Genomic DNA, 26,170 nt, shown 5'->3' on the forward strand with positions numbered 1-26,170 from the left:
TCACCTGTAGCCCATAGTTTACATGAGGGCTCACTCTTGGTGGCATACATCCTGGGGACTCAGACAAATGTATGACGACATGTATCCATCATTAGCAGAGTAGTTTCACTGCCTTAAAAATGCTCAGTACTCCAGACGTTTTATAGCGTTCAATCTCCTAAGCAGAAATATACAATAAACTTAGATATCCAAGAGTCTTTTTTGTAAGTTTTTGTTTTTTAAGACTGAAATAAGAGTTGAGGTAAGTTGAGGTAGGGGGAGGAAGGGAGAAAGAGACAATTGTAAGAAGATATAAGATTCCTTCCACTTAAAAAGTAATTTGTGTTTTATACTGAAATCTACACAAATAGTAATGCCAAATAAAATTGCCATCTCATCAACTTCCTGAAAATTGAGTAGCCCATTTTATCACATAAGGTGATATCACATAAGGTGTACATGAAGCTGATGCCTACAGGCCTACACTACTAGCTTTTGACTGTAAGCAGTAGAAACAGACTCCAACTTAAGCAAGCAAGAAACTATTAGAAAGATTGGGAATAGTCCACAGAATCAAAGGAAAAGATGAAAAATCTGGAAAGAACAGGAGTCAGAACTGCTCCAGGGCCCCAGGCAGAAGGATGTAATGGAGAAGCCCTCAGCTTCTTCAAGGTTCTCTGTGCAGAATGAAGAGCTCTCGGTATTATCAGTGTTCTTTTCCCTCTTCTCAAGAGCCATATCCTCAGAAGGAGAGGCTGATTGGCTTAACTTGGGTCGCATGTTCACCCCTGGATAGGCAAAAAGTAGATTTTGTGGGACAGTCTTACCAAGACCAAAAGAAAAGCAAAAAGAGAAAGATAAACTGGCATCTTAAATACTACAGATGTCCCTACAGTGGACTTCCTGAGAAGAGTTATGTTTTGAACAGTCCGTTTTCCCTAAGCTGACCACAATCCCCACACTGCCTTCCTTTTGATGAACTGCATACTTTTGAAAATTGCCTGTCTGGTGATAGAGGTGTGCCTATAGAATAACTTTTTTCTATCAATTTTTTCCCTATCAATCTACTAGCATTCGTTTCTATCTACTTGTAAATAAAATCTACTGGCATATAGATCTGAAACCCCATCTAAATTGGCTCCTTTTCTAATTAATAAGATGTATTTGTTGCAGCACTTTACAAAGCTTTCTACCAAAATGCTTCTAAAGGCAGAGAAAGAAAATAGTAGAGATTGAGTAGATGAGTAATATGCCCACCAGAAGCTTGAATTTTCTCCATAGTGTCATGTTTTAAAAATTTATGCAGAATTTTTAGTATTACGTGCTTTATGTCCACATTTTCTTCTCCCCAGATCTTTATGAAATTGACATTTCTTGGAAAAGGGCCTTATTTTTATTGTGGCTTCTAGTACTCGTTGGCATACTGACAGGTTTCCCAACTACATAAAGCACAGAAGTACACAAGTACAGAAATAAGGAAACTTACATTATTTCCCTTGTTATGGTGCAGATTTCAACTCTTATAATGTGTCTGACCTACAATTCTAAGAAAAAACCAGTGATTTGTGATACTTAATAATATATATCCACTACCATTGCCTGGGTATTAATAATCAGAATTACGAAGTTATGAGGGTCTTGAGAAAGAATCTTAGTCTTTTACAGATGTGAGAGCCAGTCTCATAGGGGTGAAGTCACTCTCAGGCTCACACACATAGACAGTGGCAGACCGAGGGGCACCTGGGTGGCTCAGTTAGTTAAGTGTCTGACATTTCAGCTCAGGTCATCATCTCATGGTTATTGGGATTGAACCCCATCTTGGGCTCTGCACTGAAAGCAAGGAGTCTACTTGGGATACTCTCTCTCTCCCTCTCTCTCTCTCTCTCTGCCCCTGTCCCACTCTCTCCATCAAAATAAATAAATAGACTTAAAAAAAGAAAGTGGCAAGTGGCAGAACTAGAACTTGATTGTACCTGGGTTTGTTTGTTTGTTTGTTTTTACTTCTGTTCAGTACTCCTTCTACTACACAATTTGCTGTAAGATTCACTAAGGACACTTTACTCACAATGTACAGAATAGTAAAATGTTCCATAAAGTATGCGCATTTATTTGCTTTGGTGGCCATAACAATATACTACTGGCTAAGTAGCTTAAACAACAGAAATTTATTTTTTCACAATGCTGGAGGCTTAGGAAGCCCAAGATGAAGGTGTCATCAGAGTTGGTTTCTAGTGAGGCCTCTCTCCCTGGGCTGTAGACCACCCCCTCCTTGCTGCATCCTTACATGGCCTTCCCACTGTGTGTGCTTGGTGTGGGCTCACATGGAAGAAGGAAGAGAGATTTTTGGTGTCTCTTCTTCTTATAAGCATCCCAGTCCTGTTGGATTAGGACTCCACCCTTAAGACCTCATTTAATGTTAATCATCTCCCTGAAAGTCCTATCTCTGAATACAATCGCATTGGGGGTTCGGGCTTATCATAAGAATCTTGGGGGATACAATTCAGTCCCTAACACTATATATATATACATATATACACATACATATGTATATATATATATATGTATATATATATATATATGTAAATTCTGATCTATTTATCCACTTATCTATCTACCTATACTATCTATCTCAGTTTTGGACTCTCAGTTAAGTTTATTGATATCCTTACAGAAAAAAGAACAAGAAATAAGAAAAAGGAAAGAGTGAGGAGGACAAAGTAGAAAAGGATCAGGAAATTTTAAGGCCCAATTATTGTACATTTATACTTATGTAGAGATGTTTAAAATTCAGATATTTAGTTATTAATCTGAGAAGACAGCTAGTGGGCAAGTTTGAGACTAGTCTTCCACTCAGCCTTGGAAAAGGGAGTGAGAAAAACTGAAATGAATGAGTAGTTGAAATGAATGATCTGAAAAGAAGGCACTGAAGTTCCTTTCGGGCACATTCAAGTGGTAATATGCAAATGTACTACTTTTATCTGAGCTAATATTCTCATTCAGGAGCATAATTAGTTTGTACTTAGAAATACTCGGCATTGATCAATTTTGAAGAGTTTTTCCTCATAGACTTTATAACTTTCTGTTATACAATCCATGCAATAGCAGGAACGTGGGCCTTGCCTCCTTGTGATGTGTAGGCTTTCTGCTATATTGCCTTTGCAAAGGGGATCACAAGTCTTTTCAAATTCTCTGCTTTGTTGCATCTCTGAATCTCCTCTCTTACTTTGCAGTTCTTGGATGCTCTGGTTTTAGATGACAAAAATGTCTCTAAGGCCAATGCTCAGAGAACTCTCTTTTCTCTAAAGAAGTCCTTTAAAAAAATAGTTGTTCACTATATCCCCTCATCAAATAATGCTCTGGTAATGAGGCTGTAGCCAAAAATTCTGGTAAAATAGCCATGTTGGGTGGGGGTGGGAAAGGTTGGAAGGGGGTCGGTTGATGTTTAATGCTTTCATCCCTTTATTTATTTTTTTTCATGCCTTTTAAATACAGGTTATACGAATTTCACCAGCCCTGAGAAACAGAATAATCAGGATGTTTTTAAAGCTCTACTTTGCCAGAGGTCATGGCTCAGTTACATCTCCTATCATTTAATTAATTAGACATTTTGTTCTTAGCTAAATTTGCTTAAACAAATACGCACACAAATGAAAAACTACTATCTTTACAAGTCATCCAGAAACTCAATGTTTCTCCATCATGTAATTGTGTACTGAATGTTAAAAATTGGATTCTTGACAGCTCATTAGTCTGAAACCTTGGGGAATTGGTAAAGTGCCCTGAAAGAGCAATTTTCTAAGGATGAACTTTGTGGAACTGGTATCATTCCAGTAATAAAAATGGATTATCTTACCAGTTTGATTTTGTAACATTACTTAAGAGTTTGATTTTGTAACATGACTAGCATTGTCTCTGAGCTCAAGGATTGCCTTTATTCCAGATGGTATCTGTTTTTGACAGAAAACTGTTTGAGTGATGGATTTCTCTATCTTTTTCTCTCTAAGGTAGAATATTGTTCTAATATTCTCTGTAGACTTTCTCAAAACACTGTTTTTAGGAATCCAACACAGAGGATTTTATTTAATAGCCATTATTCAACTTTTAAAACAGTCACTGACAACTGCCTCTACGTGGTCATCAGCATTTACCCTCAGTCTTTATTTTTTGTTCATCTGATGAGTATTAAAACAGGATCTCATTGTTTTGATTTTCACTTTACTGACTACTTGTGAGGTTGAGCATGTTTTTATATGTTTGCTAGCTTTTGCATTTCCTCTTCTGTTAATGATCTGTTCATAAGCTTTGCCCATTTTTTAAATGTAATTTAGGGGTGCCGGGTGGCTCATTTGGTTAAGTGTCCTGCTTCGGCTCAGGTCATGATCTCGCGGTTTAGGGGTTCGAGCCCCACATCGGGCTCTGTGCTGACAGCCAGCGTCGGGCTCTGTTTCAGATTCTGTGTCTCCCTCTCTCTCTGACCCTCACCTGCTCGCACTGTCTCTCTCTCAAAAACAAATAAAAAGCATAAAATTAAAAAAAAAAATAAATAATAAAAATAAATAAAATTTGATTTAATCATTTAATTTAATTTTTAAATATTTATTTATTTTCAAGAGAGAGAGAGAGACAGAGAGCAAGCAGGGGAGGGGCAGAGAGAAGAAGACACAGAATCTGAAGCAGACTCGAGGCTCTGAGCTATCAGCACAGAACCCAGTGCAGGGCTTAAATCCATGAACCAAAAGATTGTGACCGAGCCAAAGTCAGAGGCTTAATCAATTAAGCCACCCAGGTGCCCCAGAATTTCTACTTAAAATGACACTACAGATCATAATTAATGTTGACATAAAAAGAACATCAGAATTTATATAGTTCTAAATTGTTGAACATGTAATTTTACTTTTTTCCTAATTTTAAACATTATGTAGGAGTAAACATATCTGATAAGTAGCCCAGTGCAAGAAGTTGGGAAGTCCAGATAAACTACTCTCTTTATGAGAAGACAAGTCCAGGGAATAATCTTACAGACTTTTTAAAAACCCAAACTATCAGATAAGTGTAATCTATCAAAGGATTTTGGATTTTTATATAAAACTGCTATGACCTAGCAGTTTCTGTGAGAAAGGTATTTTTTTCTTTCAAAAGCTAGTACATAGTTTGGCTTCTTTATTTTCTGGGAATTCTAGGGATATTAGACTTTTGTTAAGTCTTCATAGCACCTAAAAACCAATGAGAATAAGAGTCCTTTTATTGAAGTAATTTTGTAATCTATACCAGGTTGGCCAACTTCTTTTTTAAGATTCACTTATTTTGCGGTGGGGGGAGATGGTGTGTTCAAGTGGGGGAGGGGCAGAGAGGAAGACAGAAGATTCAAAGTGGGCTCTGCATTGACAGCAGCAAGTTCCAGCTGGATGCAGGGCTTGAATTCACAAACCATGGGATCATGACCTTAAGCCGAAGTTGAATGTTCAATCCACTGAGCCACCTGGGCACGCCAGGTGGGCCAACTTTTATGTAAATGACCTATGAGTACATATTTGAGACTTTGTGGGCCTTGACGTCTCTGTTGCAACTACTAAGACGTCTCTGTTGCAACTACAGCAACTCAGCTGTAGACAATTCTTACATAACTGGATGTGACTGTGTTCTAATAACTATTTGTTTTCTAATAACTTTCAAGAAACTCGTAGTTGACTTATAGTTTATGATCCACCATGTAAGGAACTTGGAAGTTGTCAATCTGTTGCAACCACAAATAAAAAAGCTGAACGAACTGAAAATCAACAACTCTTTTTTGATCCATAAAAGGCAGTGTGATCCCCATTAGAGAGCCAGATGAATGCAGAGAATCACAGGAGCAGAAAGCCCTGAGCAGAAGCCTCTCCAGGAACCAATGAACCAGAAAGACCTTCCCTGTGATGGAAAAATGCTAGAAGCTCAGAGTGGACAAGTCTGAGACTTAAAAACTCTGGAGGGGTTGCAGACACAGGAGCCCCCTCCCTGCCCCCACTTATGCAAGCTTTACCTTTGGGAACTAAACCAGGTTCTCAAGTGAATATTAGGGAAAAAAAGAAGTCACCTCATGCTTCTGGCAGCAGGAGGAGAAAAGGAGCCATTTTGAAATATGCCAGAGAATTCTGTTCTTTTTAACAAAGGGTGCTCTCAAGAGAAATGATTTGACCACAGTCTAAATTATGGGGGTTTTATCTGACCTAGGGGAAGAGAACTACCTAACGCCAGCCCTGTCTAGTCATCCTGGCCCACATAAGACAGGGAACTGAAAAAAAATACTTGCATGTTCACGGACCAGAGGCACAAGGCTCATGAAGAGGCTGAGACCTGATCATAGGATTGCAGAACGCTCCCCACCCTCTGCACCTTGTCACCACATTACCAAAGGACTGTTCCTTCTACCCGGTAGAATCATCAAATAAAAATTACAAGGCATTCTAAAAGGCAAAAAAAAACCCCAAAACCCCCAAAACCCCAAAACCCAGTTTGAAGAGAAAGCAAGTATCATACCCAGACTGAGATATAATGAGGAGGTTGATATCATTTATCAAGAATGTCATACACTTGGAATCATTGCATGCATGTCCTCATAATGTTTGAGACTTACCATCATTCTGAGGCTGTGGAATTCTTCCTGCATTTTCCCATCCCTGCTAGAACTTGGGTGGTGGGAATTATGATTAAGAAGTCCAAATTTTATATTTTACTTTATTTATATGAACACCTAACATTCCTAAAAGTGCCACATTCATTGCTTTTTTTGTGTGAGGAAAATATTAGAAATTCTTTAGAAAAGAGACAAGTCCTTAAGCTTTGGATTGAAGGGATATACATAAGAGGATAGTATGTTTTTCTGCTGTTCCAGAATTGAGGCAGAAAGCAATAGGCATCAAACCCACCTCCTACTTTTTAATTTTTTCAAGTTTATTATTTATTTTGTGAGAGACTGAGACAGTGTGTGCAGAAGGGCAGAGAGAGAGGGAGAGAGGGGATTCCAAGCCGGCTCTGTGCTGCAGTGCAGAGCCAGACACAGGGCTTGTACTCACGAAAATGTGGGATCATGGCCCGAGCTGAAGCCAAGAGTGGGACACTCAACCAATTGAGCCACGCAGGTGTCCCCAAATCTAGCTCCTTCTAAGAGTGGAGAAGTAGCTGGAATTTGAGAGCCACCACTAGACACCTCCATTCTTAGCCTACTGAAAGATGCCAAAGAAGAAAAGTGGGGAGCCCCTATGTATCCCCTTTTAGAAGGCTGAACATTTTTCAGCCGAGAAACCTGTTAACCTACCTATGGTTACTCTCGGAAGAAAAAAAACAAACAACTGAGGAGAGAAGGCGAGGTCTGCATGTTGGGGGTGGGGGTGGGGTCCTCTCGGATAGAGATGGGGCCAGAACTCTTCTGCTTAAGTTTGCAATTCAGGGAAGTACAAAAGCTGCAGCCTGCATGTGCCTGCAGACCTGAGAGTTAACCATGGAGAGATGAGACTGATGGCTCTTGTCTTGTCAGAAGTGGCAAACATTGTGGCATAGAGGTGAGTACCTCGGAGAAATGTAGCTCTGTGTGTGTGTGTGTGTGTGTGTGTGTGTGTGTGTGTGTGTGTGTGTGTGTAGGGGACAGTCCTTTGGAATATACAGCCAAATTTCAGAAGGACGCTGGTGTCGGGGAGCTTCCTTAGCAGAGCATCCAGTGGTCACATAAACAGCAATGGCTAGTGAGGAAGAAGACTGCGGGCTTTCCTGGTCACCGCCTTCCCCCTCTCCCTCCTCTTGGTCCATCGCCAGAGCACCAAGTGCAGAGGAACGGGAAGATGTAGTCAAGTTTTGGGGGAGCCAAAAGTTATACTAGGATTTCCGACTGCGGGGGCGGGGGGGGGGCAGTTTTGGCACTCTAACCCACTACATTCTTCGAGGGTAAACTGTATTTGAAAACGGAATATAGAGTCATGAAATTTGCTAACCGTGGTGAGATTTACAAGGAGGGAGAAATGAGTTCAGTCTAGGGGATAGAGCGAATTTTTACTAGAGGACTTGCTCATGTAAGATGACACTTGAGAAATGGGTTGGGGCTTGGGCAAGACCTACTTGGGAAACAGGGATTGAGGAGAAGGGAAGAGAATAAAAGGGGACAAAATGGCACAGAACCGCTTCAGGGAAGTATAGAATTGGCCTGGGGGAATACTTTGTGGTCCAGATGGGCTGGAACAGTACGCCGTGTGTAGGGGATGATGTCGCTGCATTGGCAAGGTCCACCAAAGAGCGTTGGTTACTCAGGTCTGTCATGCTGGTAGTCGGCGATCGCTTGCTGCATGAACAAGACAATAAACTGTATTCCCAGGCCATGGAGCCCCCTGTTATGCATTCATTAAGCAAGGGACAGCCAGTAAAGATTCCATTTAGAGGGGAAGGGCATAGGCAGAGTTATGTTTCAAGAACACTGCTAAAGAAGAATTAGCCTCAGGTACAAGGTTTGACTAAAGAACCGTAGCAGGACCTCTCTAAGGGGCACGCTTCTCTCTCCGCACACTTCCCTTCGGGGACCCCCGTTGATCCCCAACATCGACACTTGCTGAGGGCGACCTTCTATTCCTAGGTTATTTCTGGCATTTGTAATGTCATACACTTGGGCCACTTTGATCCCTTAAAAACCATTTCTGACGGGGCCGTGAGAGGACACAAGCAGTATAAGACACCCAAGGCCTCGAGGGACGCGGAGTCCCTGAAGTCACCCATTCCAACCTTGAAGACAAGCGCCTTTCTGTGGCGTCCTGCGGGCAAGGGATAGTGGCGTCCGCTCCTCGTTCTCCACACGACTAGGGGGCGCCCTCGGTCCCCAGCCAGCTTAGTTCGCAGGAGCGCGCTCTCCTCCGCGGCGCCTGGTTAGGCCACATCCTTGGACTCAGAAGTCGCGTCAGAGTTCCGCACCGACCAATCAGAGCTGTCCATGTACATGTGGGGGCGGGGCTGCCGAGGCAGGAGGAAGATGGCGGCGGGGGCGAGGTGAGGTGTTGGCAGTGGAAAGGGGTTCGGGCGTGGGGGGCGGGGGTACGTGGAGCAATGGCCCGCGCCGGCCGCCGGGCAGGATAAGAAGCCGTCGCACCGCGGGTGTGGGACGGAGGGAAGAGAGGGCGTCTGGACGCCACGGGAGTATGACGGGGCTGTACGAGTTGGTGTGGCGGGTGCTGCATGCTCTGCTCTGCCTGCACCGCACGCTCACCTCCTGGCTCCGCGTTCGGTTCGGCACCTGGAACTGGATCTGGCGGCGCTGCTGCCGCGCCGCCTCTGCCGCGGTCCTAGCGCCGCTCGGCTTCACGCTCCGCAAGCCCCCGGCTGTCGCCAGGAACCGCCGTCACCACCGGCATCCACGCGGGAGGCCGGGTCCGGCCGCCGCCCACCCCCGGCTGCGCTGGCGCGCGGACGCCCGTTCCCTGGAGAAACTGCCAGTGCACATGGGCTTGGTGGTCACCGAGGAGGAACCGGAGCCCAGCTTCTCGGACATCGCGAGCCTCGTGGTGTGGTGTATGGCTGTGGGCATCTCCTACATTAGCGTCTACGACCACCAAGGTGAGGCCCGGCGCGCGTTTGGGGGACTGGGTCGTCTCCCACCGGGGGTACCGCACATCTGGCGGGTGCATCCGGGGTGCCCCGCGTACCGCAGCGCTCTCTGCTCTTCCAGTTGCCTCGTCCCACGGCCCTGCAGTGCACATTAACAGTGCCAGCGCTTTCGAGGAAGGGAGATAAGCTTTATTGAACACCTACTAAGTCCCTGAATTCGATTAGGTCGCTTTCTGTGCAATTAAAAAATACTTTTTATTGTTTGTAAAGTCCCAGTACGGTAGATGTTATTTGTATACGCATGTTTCACAAAAGAGGGACCTGAGAATCACCGACATCTGTGCTTTTCCACGTATATGCCTCCCCCACCCCCTTTAATACTACAGTGTTTCTTCAGAGAGATTAAAGACACTGCTGTTAAAATAAATCACTGTTAGCCTGTGAAGGATTTACGCATAAACTGAGTGGTTGGGGGTAGGTAGTATTTGGGCTTACAAAAAGCATGTGAGAGACTGGATAGGCAAAATGAAAATGGTCACCTGTGCCTTCGGAGGTCTGGGATTATGTGCAATCTGTGATCCTTAGTGGCTAACACGGTACTTGATACAGTAGTGGCCCTCCTTTATGTTCTGATTGAGGGAATGCATTTCACCATAGAGAAATTTTCAAGTATAAGAATTCATTTATTGGGTGGCTACAAACCTTAAGCTCTGTGCTAATAAACATATTCCTTGTAATCTTACATTTAACTCAATGGAGTCTCAGGTTTATGGGGAGTAGATACATAAGTAAGTTCTTGGCTAATAGCAAGAAGTGTTGGGAGTAAGTAACCACAATGAGAATGGGGGAGAGAAATTTTGAATTGGAGGAATTTGAGAAGTTCATGCAGAGGAAATGGGCTTTCCATTGGACTGAAATTATGACTAGGAGGTTAGGTTGAGGAAGGCTCTAAGTGTCAGGTTTGGATGTCAGTCAGATCCTGAAAGTAGTGTAATTTCCTTCCCTTAGACATAAAGATGTGGCAATAACAATGATGTTAGGTGTATTGGTATGAAGGAAAGAAAACTAGTGTTTTCTTCTTCGTTCAGTAATGTAAATTACCCGCTATGCCCCACGGACACTACAGTTTGATTTTTTTCCCCTTTAAATCTTTTATAGATAGGTAGGTGTAAATCCAGGGTTTTGTCAGAAAGGGTAGGTCAAGGTCAGACAGTAACTTTAGGACGGTGTTAGAGTAATCTTTGACTGGCCTGTCACTTCCTTGCAGTCAGCAAGGAATATAGTGACTCAGTAGTCTGCCATCATCAACTGATGATATAACCTGTAGGGTAAAGTTTAATAGGACTGACGTTTTATGGAACTTGCCAAACTCAGCAGAGCAATAGAAATCACAAGACTGTTAGGAAGCGACACAGTCTTTGCTTAAACCAATACAACAGAAATATTGTGTGGGGAAAGAAAGAAGTGAAGCAGAAATGGAAATTAGTTAAAGCCATTAAACACTAGGGTGGATTGACTTATAAGTGAATCCCTTATACACAGGTGATTCTTTTAAAGCAAGTACCTTTATGTTCTAGTAAGGAAGGCAGATAGATGTATAGCTAAATAGTTTAACTTGGTGACTGTGTCTACAGATTGTAATATTGCCACACTTCCTTGTTCTCACAGTTCCTGTTCTTGAATTGCTGATGTGGTTCAGAAATATCTTGTGTCATATTTGCTAAAAGAAGAGTGATTGTTAATGAGAAGGAAGAAGTCAAGCTAACCAGACGTTGACTGAAAACCTAAAGGAGTTTTAAGGTTATTTCCAGTGAATTGATGTAGGGCACTTTGTGCCCAACTATAAAAGCAGTTTTAATTATTTTTTAGGGGATAATTTCATTGTCTGATTTACCCATTCTTGGTATTCATTCATTCATCCATTCATTCAATAGTGACAGTTGGCTGTCTGTTAAATACCAGGTATTGGTTTGGGCATAGGGGTACACCAGTGCACAAAGCAGACAAAAATCCCTATGCTCATGGAACTACATTTTAGTGGAAGCCTGACAAATACTACAAAAGAGTAAGATATGTGGTAAATTACATCATAAGTGAAGTGAGGAAAAATCAAACAGGAATGGGAGTGTTGAAAGACAATGGTGGGGTGCAGCGTCAAGTAGGGTGGACAAGGAAAGCCTCAGTGACTTTTGAGTATTGACCTGAAACAGGTGAGGAAACAAGCTGTGTGGATATGTAAGGAAAGTTGTCCTTTTCAGGGAAGGTATAGCTACTTAAACTTTATTTAGTTTTCCCAAACTTTTATTTAAACCTGGTTCTTTATAGGTTTAAAACAATCCTATTGACATATTCATAAATGCTACATCTATTGAGTACCTTATAGTGTAAAGCACTGGGATACAAAGGAATGCAAGAAATTGTGTTTCTTAAGAAAGTTAAAATATCTCAAGTTAAGGATATCTACTAAAAATTAATATCAGCTAATATAAAAATGCTAAGTGAGCGGCAGAGACGTTATTTAAGGAAAGAGAAAAATCCCTGCAAAGCAGGGTTGCCCCCTATGACCCTGAGAAGGAAGGAGGTGACACTTTAGCTAGGCTTTGCAAAAGTGGGTAGAATTTGGATTAGCATGAACTGCAGGGTCCTCTCTCCCTCCCTCCTCTGTATGTGAATAGGGGATTCCCTATTGGTAGCATTCCTACTAGACAAGCCTTCACAACTGTGCTGAGTACTGTGCAGAACAGTAAATATAAGTAAGTTTCTATAATGAAAAGTTGAGAAATGAGGTAGGGTGAAGGTTTGTGTGACTGTTGTAGATATTTACCCCAGAGCATAGTGTTTTCAAACAACAGCTTATATGTTGATTCAGTTCAGTTGATCATTTCTTTTTTGGGATTGGTCACTCATAAGATTGCGGTCAGATAGTGGCTGGGACATGAACATTTCTTGTCTTAAGTCTGATACCTGGTTGGTAATGGCTGGAATAGATGAGGGCAGGTTAGTCATCTGTCTTCACAGAGTCTTTCTATGTGTCTGGCTTGGGCTTCCTCCCAGAGAATGTTCCCAAAGACCTAGCCTACGCCCAAAGCTTACAAGGCTGGCCCAAATCAAGAAAATGGTGAAATAGACTGCATCTCATTGAGACAATAGCTTGTCCAGAAAGGTGCAAGGGCGACAAGTGTGGGAAGGAGAGGGGTGAGGCAGGGGGACTTGATGGCAGGGATCTTGGGAAGAAGCTACATTTTTCTCTGTCCTGTACCCTTTTCCTTAAAAATTTGAGTTTAAATAAATATTTGTTTTAATTAATTATTTTTGGATCTAGATTATATTTTATTCTTAGACTAAAAAACCCATTGATATTTACTTTGGTTTGACTGCCAGCAAACTGAACTTTTTCTTTTCATTTAACCTGCCATATTTCGTGATTATAATAAATTCCTGCCAGTAATTCTTTCATCTATTAGAAAGGAGGGTTGTTTTCTCAGGATTCCTTAAGTCCAGAATTCTAGTAAAGAGATTTGCCTGATTTGCCTACATGATTATAATTGAAGAAATGACCATAATTGGGACGGCGCAAAACCTGGAATTCAGGGACTTTGGTGTTAGCACCTGAGGGGTGCTGTGCTGGCCTGGGTCTTACTCCAGGAACACTTGCCTCCGCATTATCAGGGATATCACGCAATGTTATCACATCCACATTATCATCTTCAATGTTGAAACCTGTTGTTTTGCCCAGGTATATTGGTGCCGGGCTGGGGCCCTTGCTGTAGGGCAGTATTTTTCAAAAATGTGGCCTGTGGACCATCTGAGGATGAGTTTTGGGAGACGCTTATAAAAAATAGAGATTCCACAGTTATTGATCAGACTGAGTTAGGGGAGTGGGACCTGAGCATCTCTTTTCACCCATCTGTCTGTATACTGCCTCTGTACCTTGAAGTTTGACCCTAAAATAAGTCTAGGGATTCTCTGCTACTTGCCTTGCCTCAAACTATTGTTTGAGGAAACTATCGTGTTCCTTTTCATGAATAAGGAAGTCTGGATAGGGTCTTAGCATTGCTTACTATAAATCGGAGTAATCTAGAATAAGGCATTGCCTTCTGTATGAGGATCCAGCAACACAACAAGCAAACAGAAATCTTTCATCTTGCTCTTTCTAGTGTTCCTTCCGTAGTTGTAAATCTGTGTTCGGTGTCTTCTGTAATTTTTTTAGGGCGTACAGATTTCTCACACTGGCATTAAAAATGTCTGCCCAGCGTACTCCCAGTTTCCACAGCCTACTTCTCTCTATTTTATATGCCTTTTGCCGCTTCCACATTTAGGTTGCTTGATGTTCCTCCCGCCCCTCGTCCCTGACAAATGGCTCCTACAAATGGCTTTTCCTGACATATGTCTGTCTACTTGTCAGAAGGCTGTCAATGATCCTTGTAAGTCCATCCTGTCACCTCTTACATAGTCTCTCTTGACTATTCCATTCCTAATCTTGCTCTGTTCTTGAGTCTCCTCAGAACATTGTACATCTTCAAAGGTATTTCTATTTTCTAAAATAGTAGTCATGTGTATGTGCCTGAATTTTCTTACTAGATTTAAGTTCCTCAGAAACTGTCCATCCTTCTAATCTTTGCTTCTCTTACAGCGTGTAGGTAGCTTGGTGTTCTACAGGTACCCAGGAACCTTAACATAATGGAGGGAAGTGAACATCCTTGCCCTAGTTACGTTATTTGGCACACTGACACAGATGCTATTGGGAAGTTTGGTCTTACTAAGTACTTCTTGTTCTTAGGTTGAAATACAGAGTTGGAAGAAGTGTTAAATCCCGTTGTATCCTGATTGTGATTACATGTTGATATGTGAAGCAGTACAAACTAGGATACCTGTTTTCCCTCAGTAAGACAACATCCGTTCCTATCTTCAGCTCTGTGTAGTGCATGTCTTGCACGCAATTTCACATTTATCTTTGCATCCTGGAACATCCTCTTCATTTCATGTCAGAGAATTAGCTACCTGTCAAAAGGCATCAATCCTTATAATGTCCGTTCTGACTACTACTTCATAGGTAACCTCTTGACTTATTATTCCATCTCCAGATTTGCTGACTTTGAAAAGGTTTATTCTGCTTTTGTAAACTTTTGAAATGACCTCATTCTCTTCAGTACCCTCTGTTTAGCCATAGTACTAGATCTATGTACGAAAATAAACCTTTACTTAATAGGAATAATTAGTCTTTGTTGAATTCTTATTGTGTACCAGATACTATGCAAAGAAGTCCATTAAATCCTTAGCAGTTTTACAGATCAAGAAACTGAGACTTAGAAAGCCAAGAACCCATTTCTGGTAAGGAGCAGATCTAGAATTTGAACTAAATCTTATTCCAAAACTTTTATACTTAACCATTTTGCTATACTGACTCCCACTCCTAAGAGGATGTGACTACAATAGTAACTTTTAGTACTGTTCCTAATTATGTCAGGTCATCTTAAAGCCTTGATAAGGTGGTACTTATCTACAGGTGATAGAAGTGATTTGTAACATATATGAAGGCAAATGGAATTTTCTTCATACCACTAATATAAATGTCCATCCTATGGGTCCTAGGACATTTTTTTAATCCACTAAATTTAATATCATGGTACTCCTGCCTGTTGAACTGTTTGTCAGGTGAGCAGAGTCTGTGAAGATATTCTCATTTTTAAAATGTGTCCCCAGGGGCTGAGAGAGTGCACGTGGTTCGTTGATGTTGCACCTCTGCCCTGCTGAAGAGCGGGGACCTGATGAGACACGGCTCTCCTTCCAGTGTGCTGCACCGCTGCTGCATGCACGTCTTCCCTGCTATGACGCGCTGACTTCTAACTCTGGGGCTCTCTCTTGAAATAAAATCATCTGCTGGTGTGTAAGATTTATTTTGTTAGGACTGCTTTAGTCATGTAAAATTTTAGTGGTAGTTTTTTTTTTATTTTAAATAATTGCTTCATAAGTATATGTTTTCTTCTCTGAAGATCGCCTATGATGTTGTAATTGGATTGTTAGAGAAATTAAGTGAGGGTAGCCACTAAGTAACTTCCTTAGGTGTCTAGTTTAAAAGGAAAAAAGGTAGGCCCTTTTGAAGGACAGGTATTACATTAATACCATAGCTGGTGAGATGCTTTATAACTAGGAGAGATTATTTTAGTGTTTATCTCACTTTTCTCTCTTCCCTTCCCGGGTCCATATAAACACTTGATGTTAGTTGTTTCTTAAAGTCTGTTTCTGTAGAAAGGAGGGAATAGCTATAGTAAAAATTCTGATTTCCATTAAATTTTTTTAATACTTGTTTATTTTTAAGAGAGAGAGACAGAAAGAGAGAGCGGGGAGGGGCAGAGAGAGAGAGAGAGAGAGAGAGAGAGAGAGACACACACACACACACACACACACACACGCACGCACGCACGCACGCACGCACTTGGAAGCAGGCTCCAGGCTGTCAGCAGAGCCCCATGCGGGGCTGGAACTCACAAACCGCAAGATCATGACATGAGCCGAAGTTAGACCCTCAACTGCCTGAGCCACCTAACGCTCTGTCATTTCAGGTTTTAAAGAAAACCATATTAAGTATGTGCTTTAAAAGTTTCATTTTATGGAATTGATAATTCATTTCACATACATTTTAGAAGAAGTAGGATTTAAGGAATAGAGATAAGATTTGCTTACTGAATACTTGTCTAATTAAACTCCTAACTTGGTTTCCTTAATTTGAAAAAAGCACATATGTCATGGTTGCATTAGTTAACGTGTACATGCTTGAGTGAAAAGAGTAGACTAAATGGTGAAACCTATAATTCTAAAAGGTAATTTTGATTAGTAGAGTAAAGATTTCAGAGGACTCCAGTACTGTGCCTGAATACAGCATATAATCTGATGGGTGGATAGAGCATACTTAATTCCACTGTCTTTGAAATGTACGTATGCTTGGATTTCTTCCTGTCTTGCTGACTGCTCCTTCTGCACCTTCTGGCTCCTCATTTTTTCCACTTTTAGACGTTGGGGTGTCCTAGACTATTGTGCTGTATATACACCCTTGTCATTCTGTTGTTCATGCTGTCTCCTAGGTTAAGGGCCCACAGCTTTTTCTTAAAGGGCCAGCTAGTAAGTACTTTAGGTTAGTGGGTTATAGGTGCATGTTAAAACTACTCAACTCTGGGGCACCTGGGTGGCTCAGTCGGTTAAGCATCTGGCTTCGGCTCAGGTCATGATCTCATGGATCGTGGGTTCAAGCCCTGCATCGGGCTCTGTGCTGACAGCTAGCTCAGAGCCTGGATCCTGTTTCAGATTCTGTATCTCCCTCTATCTCTGACCCTCCTCTGCTCACGCTGTCTCTCTCTATCTCTCAAAAAATAAATAAAAAACATAAAAAAACTTAAAAAAAAAAACTACTCAACTCTGCCAAGGAAGCCAAAAAGCAGCCATAAAAGAATGGATGTGGCTGTGTTCCCATAGCAGTAGTTTGCTGACCCCTGTCCCAGATGATTTCTCTAAACTTAGCATTTAAAAAATTCTTTAAATGCTCATACCCAGATTTGTATCTCCAGTCCTTCTCTCCCATAATTCCAGACTCATATATCTAATTCACTACCTAACAGATTTACTTTTTATTAGGCATCTCAGGTACTTAACATGTCCAAAACATGTCTTGAATTTCACCCCCCCCAGACCCCTCTCACCTTTTTTCTCATCTTAAAATATACTAGTACTTTCCAGCCAAGTGCTCAAGCTAAAAACTTAGATGTCTTCAGTGAGTCTCTTGCATTATATTCCACCTATAATCTATCAATAGGCCTCCATGGCCTTACTTCTAGAATATGTTCCAAATTGGATACTTGTTTTGGTTTTCCATTGCAACCAACCCAGTTTGAGTTACATTGTCTTTCACCTGGATTATTGCTGCAGCCACCTGATTCGTCTTTGTTTATATTCTGGCCCCTGTATAATCCATCTTTACGCCCCAACAAAGTGATCTTTTTTTGATAACATCATTCGAACTCTGAGTAAAACCTTCCAACAGCTTCCCATTGTACTTGGAATGTTTTCTCAGCTCATTACCAAGGCCCACAGACCCCTTCGTGTTACTCCTTCGCCTGGCCTCACATAATGCCCTTCATTCTACTTAATTATGTGTTCACCAGTTATATTGGCATTTTTCTTTTCCTTGAATATGATGAAAACCTAAATGCTGAGAGAATGTGCAATAGCTGTAGTAGTAATGATCTTCGCTCTGGAAGTATTTATTTTTATGTTTTGAGAGCTGGAACAAATCAGCAAAGACTCTTCTGTTAAATAATGCAATTGTTATAATAATCATGAGATTTGCACCAAAAAAGGATACATGTTATACAAGTGAAAAAAGCAGGATATAAAATTGCATGATCGTATAGGCCAGGATTATACATGCATAGGAACAAAAACTAGGAAATACAAAAAACTAGAAGTGTTATGATGGTAAGTTTAGGGGACATTTAGTTTAGGATGAATGGTGAGGGGACATTGACTTACCTTATTGTCTAAATGCTGAGCGTCTTAAGTAGTTTCAAATACTAGAATTCAAAATAGGTATTTCTTAGGATATAAAAAGTTTACATTTGGCCCCAAAGTGTGAAGCTAATGTTTATCAAGAAATACCAAAAACATTGTTCAGTTTTTCTGAGGCCCGATTTTTCTGGCATAATATTTTATTTTAATTTTTTATGGAAATTGTAGATGTTCGTGTGAGTACCTGTGCATGTTTTTAAAGATAGTTCTGTCATATATCTTTTCTATAAATATTTTTATATAGTTTATATTTATGAAATTGAGAATACATGAGATATAGTTATAGAGCAATAAACATTATATAAAATTCTTGAAATCATTGTGAACATTTCTTTTTTCTTAAAAAATTTTTTTAATGTTTATTTATTTGAGAGAGAGAGAGAGAGAGAGAGAGAGCATGAGCAGGGGATGGGGCGAGAGAGAGGGAGACACAGAATCTGAAGCAGGATCTGGGCTCTGAGCTGTCACACAGAGCCCAGAGTGGGGCTCGAACTCATGAACGTGAGATCATGACCTGAGCTGAAGTTGAATGCCTAACCGACTGAGCCACCCAGGCGTCCCCAAAGTTATGTTTTCTTAATTCAAATAACAGCCCTGTGAAGCCTTAAGAGCCTTTTAAAAAGGAGCTCCAGTTCTAATTTTTTCAAAAGGCCAGTTTTATATATTTATAGAGTTCAACTCTGGGGGAGGGGAATTCAGAATTTAATGGGTATATTAGTAAAGTGGGTTTAGCATCATTTGTTTATCAATGTTAGAAATCGTTACTGAACTGAATAATTAGAATCCAGGAGACCTGGATTCCAGGCCAAAATCTTAGACTCTTGGCCAAGAACAATTGCTTGACCTTTTTGGGTCTCTTCCTCATCTGTAAAAGGATGGTTTAAAATGGTTATTTCATCCTCATTACTGTATAATTCTGTAAATTATTATTTTCTCAAAAATGTTATTTACAAATGTTTTTCTCTTAGGTCAGTTATTTCTGAGTGAGTGTAATCTGAGCTTCCTTTCACATAAAATGACTTTTGTCATAGTTTCTTTTATTCACTGTTTTGGCTTTAGTTTAGGTTCTGTGAAGGCAAATAAGATGAAGTGTGATATGGGAAAAAGAACTCCACAAGTATGAGTACTTGCCTAAGGCCGTACTATGATATTACTGGAGGAACTGCCTATCCTGGGCAAAGGCACTCTTACATTTTTTGCATTTCTGGTGTCTCATGTCAAGTGTGTGTGTGAAGACTTTGAATCCTGAAGAAAATTTCAAGCTGATAGTATTGCCTGTGGGTAAGTGAGATAGGCAGCATAGCATATAATCAGATTTCTGGATGGGGCAAGCTGTGAGCAATCAGGAATCATCTTGCTGATACTGTTTTATCTATACACTCTCAGAAACTATACTTGTTTATCTAATTTCCAAATTAGCCAAGACAAAGGTTGTGTTTAAAATAACTTTGTGAGCTTCTCTATAAAAAATACTTTGTAACTGTGCTTTTGTGTATTCTTCCTTTTTAACAGAATTTCTGCCTGTATGCAATGAGGAAGTACCTGCTTTTATTGTGAGAGGTTCCTGGAAACTTCATAAAAATTCCATTTAGTGGCCTGTCCGTTTAGGTTTTGTTGTTAGGTGGCACTTTGTGCACTGATTAATTCAGTTTATTAAATAAACATTGAACTCCTGCTATGTGGAAGGTGCCTGAGGGGGAAAGAAATGAGTAAGACACAAGTTCACAAGGAAGACTGTAGTTCAGTAGGGGGATAAAGTTATAATTATGATAAAAAGTAGAATATCGTGTATTATGGAGTTTGAACAAAATGTGTATATTTGGAGGAGGTAAGGGTGAGTCAGAGGAGGATTATGGCATATCTGGCTGGGGATTGGGAAGGTTCTCTTAGGAGTAAGTGTCATTTTAGTTGGCCTGTGAGGAGTTTATAGGTGTGGGGCTGTATATTCTCTCTACTTTCTACATAATTCGTAATAGTTCCTCTAACCATTAAAACAGCTAATCAAATAGAGGTAATAATATTGAATGCACGTAGTGGGTCTGCACAGAAGGTGCATCAGACTGGGAGTCCACAAGATAAGGGCTCTAGCCCACTGTGCAGTTTACAGATTCTTGGATAAGTCTCTTAAGGACTTTGGGTCTCAGTTTCTTACTCTGTCAATGAAGATTTCAAGTAAATGATCTCTTAAAATTTCTTTCTGGGTCTAAATTTTTATCATATTCATATCGGTTCCAGGTAGTGACCCCTATCTTTTTTTTTTTTTTTAATGTTCGCCTGACTCCAGACTCTTGTGTTAACAGTTTTGTTTTGCTTTTCTTTTAGACTCTAGTTTAGGCAGAGTCGGCACTACTTCACATGGAGTTTGTTCATTTCTGGGTGCAGTGTTGTTTTCACAGCAAACATCCATTAATTGTTGAAGAGAATAAATTAACCTAGTTAGGATTTACTTGCTTTTTTTTCTTTTTAAGGTATTTTCAAAAGAAATAATTCCAGATTGATGGATGAAATTTTAAAACAACAGCAGGAACTTCTGGGTTTAGATTGTTCCAAATATTCACCAGAGTTTGCGAATAGTAATGACAGAGATGATCAAGGTAAGCATGAGTATAAAATTGAGTAACTTATGCAGATGTATTTTGTGTTTCAAGGCAGATTCTGTCACTCACTCATTTATTTTGCCCTGTTAGTCTATATTGCCACGCTCTTTAATCATCGGATTTAGATTTTTCTTTCTTTATCTTGTTCAAAGATAATTTTCCAAAAAAAGATAAAATCATGACTTTCATAGATATTAAAAAATAAATACATGTTGAAGATTTTATTTAAGTAACCAGGAACCAGGCAGATTATAACCAGTTCAAAAGAGAGTCCAAAGAATGGACACACTTACAGATCAATAATATTGCAATGAATATGTAAATAGAGGCAAAACTGGATTTTCTGTTGGGTTGGAGGGACGATAATTGAACCTCTGCCAGACAAGAAAGAATTCGCATTCTTGTCTACAGACAAGCATTTGGCATTCCTCTAGAGTACCTAGAATCCTATCAATTATAAAATAGCTCCCATAGAATCGAATGCTGATAAGGTGGACAGTACCTGTTCCATTGAAATACTTTTTTTTCCTGTATTCTTCATTTTCATCTTTTGTGTTAACTACTAACTGTACTATGATTGTAGATGGCATTTTAGGTGAGTGAAAATTATAAACTAGCCTGTGATTGCTATTTTCTAGAAGATTTATTCAGAGATACGAGGTCTCTGGCACTTTGAAAGGAAGGCAGTATATAAATATATACACAAATGTGATGTGTGAGTCCTGTCAGGGGAGAGTAGATAAGTATGTTCTACATTCAATTTGGAGGACTTAAATGATCCATGTTTACTATAAGAACTATACTTTTATTTTAGTCTGAACTTAATGTTTCTTGAAACTGATTTAAAAATATGTCTGGAACAGGTTGTTTTTTTAATAACTTGTTTGTTTTATTCCTTCAGTTTTAAATTGCCAGTCAGCAGTGAAGGTGCTCTCCCCAGAAGACGGAAAAGCAGATATTGTGAGAGCTGCTCAGGACTTTTGCCAATTAGTAGCCCTGCAGCAAAAGAAATCCACAGATTTGGATGTAGATATGTTAGACAGTTTACTTAGTAAGTCATATATGTACAAACATGTATGTTTTCAGTTTTGTCCTATAAGGGTATGGTCTGAAGGAGAACATCTAGGTTCCTTTTGCACTATAAAGTCTGATTTTGTTGTTGTTGTTACACTTACAATGTGTCTGAAATTTTGAAGCCCCACATGTGGAAATGATTCTGAGATCATGAAATTTGCAGTTAATTCACTGACAAAAGGACTTACGGTAAAGGAGAGGATATAAGATTATTTTGTGGGGGGCTGATGAATGCTCTTGAATGTCGGACTACTGCTTGTCAGCCTTCCTGACGAGGAAACATCCATTAATTGTTTTCCTGTACAGTGAATTTTCCAATTCTCTAGACACCATATGGGTGTCCAGCAATTCAGTTCACTTCTGACACTAACCACCCAGAGATAGTGTTTGACTCTGTAGGTTGAAGGGCTCAGTCATACAAAACCACCCCCACTTCAGATGCCAGTTGGGCTTTTCAGGCTGCCTGTGCATGCCACCTGTACAGGCCACCTGGTCAACTATAAATGGGGATGGGGGGCAGTTTCCTAAGGTTTGACAATTTGCTAGAATGGCTCACAGAACTCAGGAAGGAACTTTACTTATGTTTACCAGTTTATTATAAAGGATACAAGTCAGGAGCCGTCCCGTGTAAGAGGCACATGGGGGTAGGTGTCGACAGGGGATGCAGTCATCTTCCGTGACCTCTCTGGGCTCCATCACCCTCTAGCATCTCAGTGCATCCACCTCCGTGCACTCTGGAAGCTTTTGGAACCTTTCATTTAGGGGATTTTGTGGAGGTTCCTTTATGTTAGCCTGATTGATAAAATCATTGACTGTCTGGGACTGAACTCAGTCTCCAGCTCCTCTCCCCTACCTAGAGGTTGAAAGATAGGCTAGAAGTTGCAGCCCTGTAATCACATGACTGGTTTCCCTGGCCTCTTGCTCCCATCCTAAAGCTACCCAGAGACCCGCCCAGACTCCCCATTAACCTTAGAGGAGCTTATTATGAATAACAAAAGATACTCCTCCCACTCTTCTCATTCAGGAAATTCCAAGGATTTTAGGAGCTCTGTGCCTGTAATCTGGACCGAGACCAAACATATTTTTTATTAAAATATCACACTCCTCTTACTGTTTCTTTTTAGTTTGAACTATCTGTTAAGTTTGAATTTAATATAATCTTATTAGCATTCATCACTTTATTTTTAGTGTTCTATTATGTGATATGAAATGTACTCCCTATATTTGTCATGTTATACCAAATATAACATTATAGGTTTTTTTCCTTCAACTATTTATAAAAGCCTTTAATTTGCTTATTCTTTGTAGAGCCTCCTAGGAGCCTTTTGCTTTAACTTTATGGTCTTTCTGCTTTCTGGCATTTTCCTTGGTCCTTTAGTTTTTTGTTTTTCGGGTTCTTTTGTTTGGGAGTGGGCAGAAGGGTAGGAGACAGAGGGTGGTGGACTCTTAAGCAAGCTGTTTACCCAAGATAGAGCTGATGCGGGGCTTACATCAAGAGTCAGATGCTTAACCGACTGAGCCACCCGGGTGCCCCATCCTTGACCCTTTTGAAGAAATGCAGTGCTTCTAACAAGTTCATGTCCATTAATAGCTTCTATAGCCATGCAATTTCAGATACACATTCTTTGTTCATTCAAATAGAGTCTCCATTTACCTTATTAATCATGCATTTTTTTAATCTAACTTAGTCATTTACTTGACTCTCCATTCTTGTTTCTTTCACGTTGTCACATATCCATCACACAGCACATTCGCTCTCTGGCCTAGGGTCTCACCAACTCCTGACTTTCACTGACTACTCACTTCTTCCCCGACTCTGGTGTTCTCTCGCATTGCCTGGCTGTATTTAAGGCTGATTGAATAGACTTTAAGTAAACCATAGTAGGGACTCATTGTAGGTTACTGGAGTGTTGACTGTTTCCTGGATTCTGTAAGGCCCCAGCCATAGAGTAATTTATGAGGGTGTCCTGAAAGTGATAGAGGGACCAAAGATGGTCCTTTGGGGAGCCTGTGGTGAAGTGCCAATGTGTTGAGCCCAGGTATTACCTTCAGTGGTGGCAAACCCACAATAAGTGAAAATGTACACAGTCCATAAGTTAATTTACTAATCTGACAGAAGCAGACCCTCTGAATACTGTCACCCCCAAAAGTTCACTACATGTCTACAGGTGTCTGTTTTTTTATTGACTATACTTTCATCTTTTCTAGATATCTTATATAAATGTAATCATATAAAACATAGTCTTTGATGTTTTGTTTCCTCAGCATATTATTGAGGTTCATCCAAGTTGGATGTATTAGAAGTTCATTACTTTCTGTTGGTGAATAGTATTCAGTTCTGTGGATGGACATTTTGTTTTACCATTCACCAGTTGATGTGCATTAGGTTTGTTTGAATACTGCTGCTGTGGCCATTCACATCTGAGTCTTTGTGCACATATGTTTTCCTTTCTGTGGTAGATAACTAATAATGGAATTGCTAGGTTGTGTAGTTGAGTGAATGCTTAACTTTTAAGAAACTGTCAAACTTTTCCAAAGAGGCTGTTACATTCCACCAGCAATAGAGAGGAGCCTAGATTCTTCATGTCCTTGCCAAGGCATAATATTGTCAGTTTTTTGTTTTTGTTTCTTAATTTTAGCCATTCTTGTGGATATGTAATAGTATCTCCTTGTGGTTTTAATTAACATTTTCCTAATGACTAACATGTGCTAATTTGTCACCTGTATCTTCTTTGGTGAAAGATCTGTTCAAGATGTTCTGCCTTTTTTAATAGGTTGTTTGTCTTATTATTGAGTTTTTAAGAGGTCTTTATTTGGGGTACATGTCTTTTTTTCAGTAGTAACATATGACTTACGAATATTTTGTCACAATCCATGGCTTTTTTTTTTTTCCTTACATTGTTTAATCTTTGGGTACCTGGGTGGTACTGTCACAATTGAAATGAAATCTCGGGATTTCAGCTCAAGTCATGCATGATCTCAGGGTTCAAGATCAAGCCTTGCCTTGGTCTCTGCACTGACGGTGCAAAGCCTGCTTGGGATTTTCTCTCCTGTGTCTGTCTATCTGTCTCTCTCTCCCTCTCTCTCTCTTCCTCCCTCTCTCTTCCTACCTCCCTGTCTCTCTCTCTCTCTCTCTCTCTCTTTCTCTCTCTCTCCCTCTCCCTCCCTCCCTCCCTCCCCCTCCCTCCCTCGCCCTCCCTCCCTTTCTCTCTCTCTCTCTCTCTCTGTGCCTTGCCCTTTCCCTCTCCTCCCCACAAAATAAATAAGCAAAAACTTAAAAAAAGATAAAATATTTAATCTTTATGAAATCCAACTTATCATTTTTTCTTTTGTGGATCATGCATTTGGTGTCATATCTAAGAAGTCTTTGCCTAACCCAAAGTCACCATTATTTCTTTCTAGAATGTTTATCACTTTACGTGTTACATTTAAATCCGTAATCTATTTTGATGTCATTTTTGTGAATGATGTGAGGCAAACAAACCGAGTTGTTCTTCTGTCACCATTTTTTTCTCTTGAATTATTGTGACTCTTGTTACTGCCTTTACTTTAATGTCCAGTTTGTCTGATACAAGTATGCCTACTCCAGCTTTCTTTTGGCTTCCAGTCGCATGATAGATATTTCTCCATCCCTTTACTTTCAACCGGATGGTGTCTTCCGGTCGAAAATGAATCTCTTGTAGACAGCAAATAGATGGGTTTTGTTTTTTTATCTGTTCTGCTACCCTGTGTCGTTTGGTTGGAGCATTCAGTCCATTTACATGAGAAATGTGGTTTTAAAGTCATTGTGTTCTGCCTAGAATTCATGTTTGTAGAGTGGTGTCTCTGGTACCTTGTATTCTTTGCCACATTTCCCTCATAGAGTCCCTCTTAGGATTTCCTATAGAGCTGGTTTGGTGGTCATGAATTCTCTCAATTTTTGTTTATTTGGGAACACTTTTTATCTCTCCTTCTATTTTAAATTACAGCCTTGCTGGATAAAGGATTCTTGGCTGCATGTTTTTTCTGTTTATCACATTGAAGATTTCCTGCCATTCCTTCCTGGCCTGCCAAGTTTCATTCGATAGGTCTGTAACCACTCTGATAGGTTTCCCTTTGTATGTGAGGGCCCTTTTCTCCCTAGCTGCTTTCAGAATTCTCTCTTTCTCTTTATATTTTGCCAATTTCACTATGATATGTTGTGCCGAAGGCCGATTCAAATTACGTCTTAAGGAGGTTCTTTGTGCCTCTTGAATTTGAATGTCTATGTCTTTTCCCAGATTTGGGAAATTCTCAGTTATAATTTGGTCTAGTATCCCTTCAAGACCTTTCTCTCTGTCTTCCTCTTCAGGAATTCCTATGATATGGATGTTGTTCCGTTTGATTGTATCACTCAGGTCTCGAATTCTCCTTTCCTGCTCCTG

General features: G+C 40.4%; 1 protein-coding gene and 1 long non-coding RNA gene across 2 annotated transcripts in view; one reads left to right on the forward strand and one right to left on the reverse strand.

The window, feature by feature from the left end:
* Positions 1–7,982: 7,982 nt before the first annotated feature.
* Positions 7,983–9,354, reverse strand: LOC115296304. The gene is made up of 3 exons (XR_003910828.1): positions 9,200–9,354; positions 8,722–8,946; positions 7,983–8,287 (listed from the first exon to the last, which is right to left on the reverse strand). It is a non-coding gene; the product is annotated as an uncharacterized LOC115296304 (long non-coding RNA).
* NUS1 (NUS1 dehydrodolichyl diphosphate synthase subunit) overlaps positions 8,975–26,170 on the forward strand; it is a 27,089-nt gene continuing 9,893 nt past the window's right edge. Inside the window, exons 1-3 of the mRNA XM_029944789.1 lie at positions 8,975–9,546; positions 20,565–20,690; positions 21,595–21,744. Coding sequence (XP_029800649.1) covers positions 9,132–9,546; positions 20,565–20,690; positions 21,595–21,744 — 691 coding nt within the window. The 5' untranslated portion in view covers positions 8,975–9,131. The remainder of the gene's footprint in view (positions 9,547–20,564; positions 20,691–21,594; positions 21,745–26,170) is intronic.

Source organism: Suricata suricatta, chromosome 7 (assembly GCF_006229205.1).
Source record: "Suricata suricatta isolate VVHF042 chromosome 7, meerkat_22Aug2017_6uvM2_HiC, whole genome shotgun sequence".
NCBI classification, from domain to species: domain Eukaryota; kingdom Metazoa; phylum Chordata; class Mammalia; order Carnivora; family Herpestidae; genus Suricata; species Suricata suricatta.